The following is a 3,040-nucleotide window of genomic DNA, read 5'->3' as shown; positions in this document are numbered from 1 at the left end:
AGTTCACTACCCTCCTGGAAAAGTAAAAGAAAAATTCTTTCATTGTTTTACAATCCCTCCCTCCAGGTCCACTCCACTATGCAGCCTTCGCTCTTGACTCCTGTCATGACAAAAATATCTAATCACATACCCCTGTTAAACAGCTTTATCCCTCATTGGTTTCAATGCTGTATACATTTTTTTTTCAATTTACGCCATAGGTCTCATATATTTATTGAAAATGTGGGTGCATAACGAAGCATGTTCCATGGATAGTGATCAAATGGTGACTATCAATATCAGATTAACCGATTTGGCCATTCAACTTGACACAGTGCGATACTAATGAACCGAGGGTCATTATGTATGCTGCCATCACGCGTGCAACTCCTTAGAGACCCAGCTTGGTTCTTCTCCAATGTCTTCTCTTGGAGTTGTACCTGATTTTATTGCCAGTTTTCATTCTAATCCGCTGAGGAATGGACCGGTTCTGCTTCTGTTTCTTGGCCAGGAACCTCTTAATCCTGAAAGTCTTATGAGAAGACATAATGAAGACAAAACGGAGCCACACTAAAAACGATGGCGGAGGAAAAAAAAAGCTGCCGTATACATTTTTTTTAAATTTAGTTTATTTTTCATTTCAATGAACATCTACAGAGATTTTGGAATTCCATTCCTTCATTGTTGCACCCTTCTCCCCGCACAAACCCTTCCCCCCTCTCCCCCCTTTGCTCCTCTCCTTGAAAAGCAAAAGAAATGCCGTATACATTTTTAAGCCCATCTTTCTCAGTCTCCCCCCAACCCCGATGTCAGTCCTGTTTTACAACAGTGGCACCATGCAGTATTTGTCCTTTTGTGACTGAGATACTTCACTCAGCATAATGTCCTCCAGGGTCACCCATTTGGAATAATATTGTATGAGTTCCTGGTTTTTCAATGCAGCGTAGCATTCCATTATGTGAATATATCACAGCTTCTCTATCCATTTGTTTGTTGAAATTTTTTTTTTATGGGTACAGAACAAAACAGAACTCTGAGCCATCCATCCAGAAGCTTTCTGACAGAGAGAGACATATTTATATGAAAATAACAAGACACTGTAAGTTCAAAAATTAACATACTTGAAGATATGAAAAGAATGAACAGTTAAGGGAAACTGAGACTACATGGGCTGGAGGGAATCATGCCTATAATTAACAAGATTGACCAGAGTAGGCTTCGTAGAGATGGTGACACATAAGCAAAGATTGAAAGAAGCCCACTAGGGAGCTCTGGTGGCCTAGTGGCAAGAGGCTGCACTGCAATCTCAGAGGTATGTGGTTCAAATCCACCAGATGCTCTGCTGGAGAAGGAGGGGCAATCTCCTCCTGTACCTGTCAGATCCGATTTGACTGTACACACACAAAAGAATAAATTTTTAAATAAAGAAGCCAGAAAGTGAGCAAATAGATATCATGGGAAAGCGATACAGGCAGAGGGAGCAACTGGAACTCAAAGATGCAAAGAAATTCCAGAAAGAGCCTAAACTGATTATAGTGAGTTGAGGAACTTTGTGTTGTAGAGTAGATAGGTTCCAAAGGATGTATTGGCTGGAATCTTTATGCGACCAGATTACCAGGACTTTTTAAATGGCATTATGGAGTGCGTTACTATTTCCAGCTGTTGTTTCTCGTGGGCAGAGCTGAAGGAAGACTAGCAAAGCAGAATGTAAATCCAGAAAAGCTAGAGCTTGCTCAGGCCGCTAGCCCCCAGGAACCCTAAAACTTTTGCCTTTATTGGCATTCAGAAACAAAGGAATAATTCACAGAGAAATAGAAACATTAAGGTTTACCTCACGGGACCTTAATGGGCTGGGTACAGAGTTAGATAAAAAAAAACACACCATACATTCAAGCGAGACTTCCTTGTATTCATAAACTGTGCTTTCTCTCATTTTGCAACAACCTTATCAAGAACAGGAACATTTGTTTCTACTCTCACAAAAGTCAGTGTCTAAAGATGTGTGGGTACTGCTTGTAATCTTCCTTCTCAGAGCGCCTCAGGAGAGCTGCTAGCCATCTTCCTTCTGAAGACACCTCTGTGTGCAAGGCACACAGCCACGTCCCAAGGTTACAGCCCTTTGTATTCTTTGCCCCTTACACTAACTTTTTCGCCAACAGATACTAAGATGCCAACAAGGGGTCCTGTTGTAGTTGTTTACCCTCGAGCCAATTTTACCTCATAGTGATTCTCCAGGATAGAGTAGGTTTTTTCCATAGGGTTTCCAAGTCTGTCATTTCTTTGGGGGCAGCTTGCCAGTTTTTTTTCCATCCTAGGTGTCTCTAAACTACTGCATTTCTTTGTTGATTGTACTGAGTCCATTTCAAATCCTCGTGAGCCTATAAAACAACGTAGAACTTCCACAAAGGATTTTCTAGACTCTAAACTTTCAAGGAGTCAATGGCCATGTCTTTTTGTCTGTAGGTAGGTTTGAACCTCCATCAGGTGCACTAGTAGTCTGTCAATTTCTGATTTCACATCACTCCTCCAAATACCGTTGCTTCCCAGAGACAAGAGCCATCCGTCGTGTTCCATCTTCACTGACACCAATCTGTGATATCAAACCGGTCCAGGGAAATCTCAGCTTCCCATCTCTGGTCAGTTTCAGACCCAGATGCTTCCACAACCCTTTCTCTCATGTAGAGATAAGTTAGTGAGTGCTAACATCAAGTCAGGGAGTTGCTGTGACTACTGTGGCCCCCAGAGCAACGGAAAGTTCCTCTGGTTGCCAAACTTTGTGCTTCCCTCCTCCTCTCATCTCAAGGTGGGCCCATCTGGGGTTTGTCATGTGTCCACTGTGGGCCAGACCAGGTCTTCTCTGAGCCCTTGACTTGGGTGAATCCTTTTGATGGCCAATCAGTCATAAGGGGAGGAGGGTGGGATGCCACACCCTTAATTATGTCACAACCCTGACCTCCTGTTGAACGGGTAGTTTCCCTGGGATGCTACTAAGAGATGGAATGGCAGAAGGGAGGGAGAGAGAGAGAGAGAAGAGAAGAGAAGAGAAGAGAAGAGAAGAGAA

General features: G+C 42.9%; 1 protein-coding gene across 1 annotated transcript in view; it reads left to right on the top strand.

The window, feature by feature from the left end:
• Nucleotides 1-1,162: 1,162 nt before the first annotated feature.
• The window catches only part of LOC102869259 (sialic acid-binding Ig-like lectin 9-like), an 8,427-nt gene continuing 6,549 nt past the window's right edge, over nucleotides 1,163-3,040 (top strand). The window contains exon 1 of the mRNA XM_006897363.1: nucleotides 1,163-1,190. Within this exon, the coding sequence (XP_006897425.1) occupies nucleotides 1,163-1,190 (28 nt within the window). The remainder of the gene's footprint in view (nucleotides 1,191-3,040) is intronic.

Source organism: Elephantulus edwardii, unplaced genomic scaffold, assembly GCF_000299155.1.
Source record: "Elephantulus edwardii isolate Elephantulus edwardi_28Jun2011 unplaced genomic scaffold, EleEdw1.0 scaffold00208, whole genome shotgun sequence".
NCBI classification, from domain to species: Eukaryota; Metazoa; Chordata; class Mammalia; order Macroscelidea; family Macroscelididae; genus Elephantulus; species Elephantulus edwardii.
This window is presented reverse-complemented; position numbering and strand designations above follow the sequence as displayed.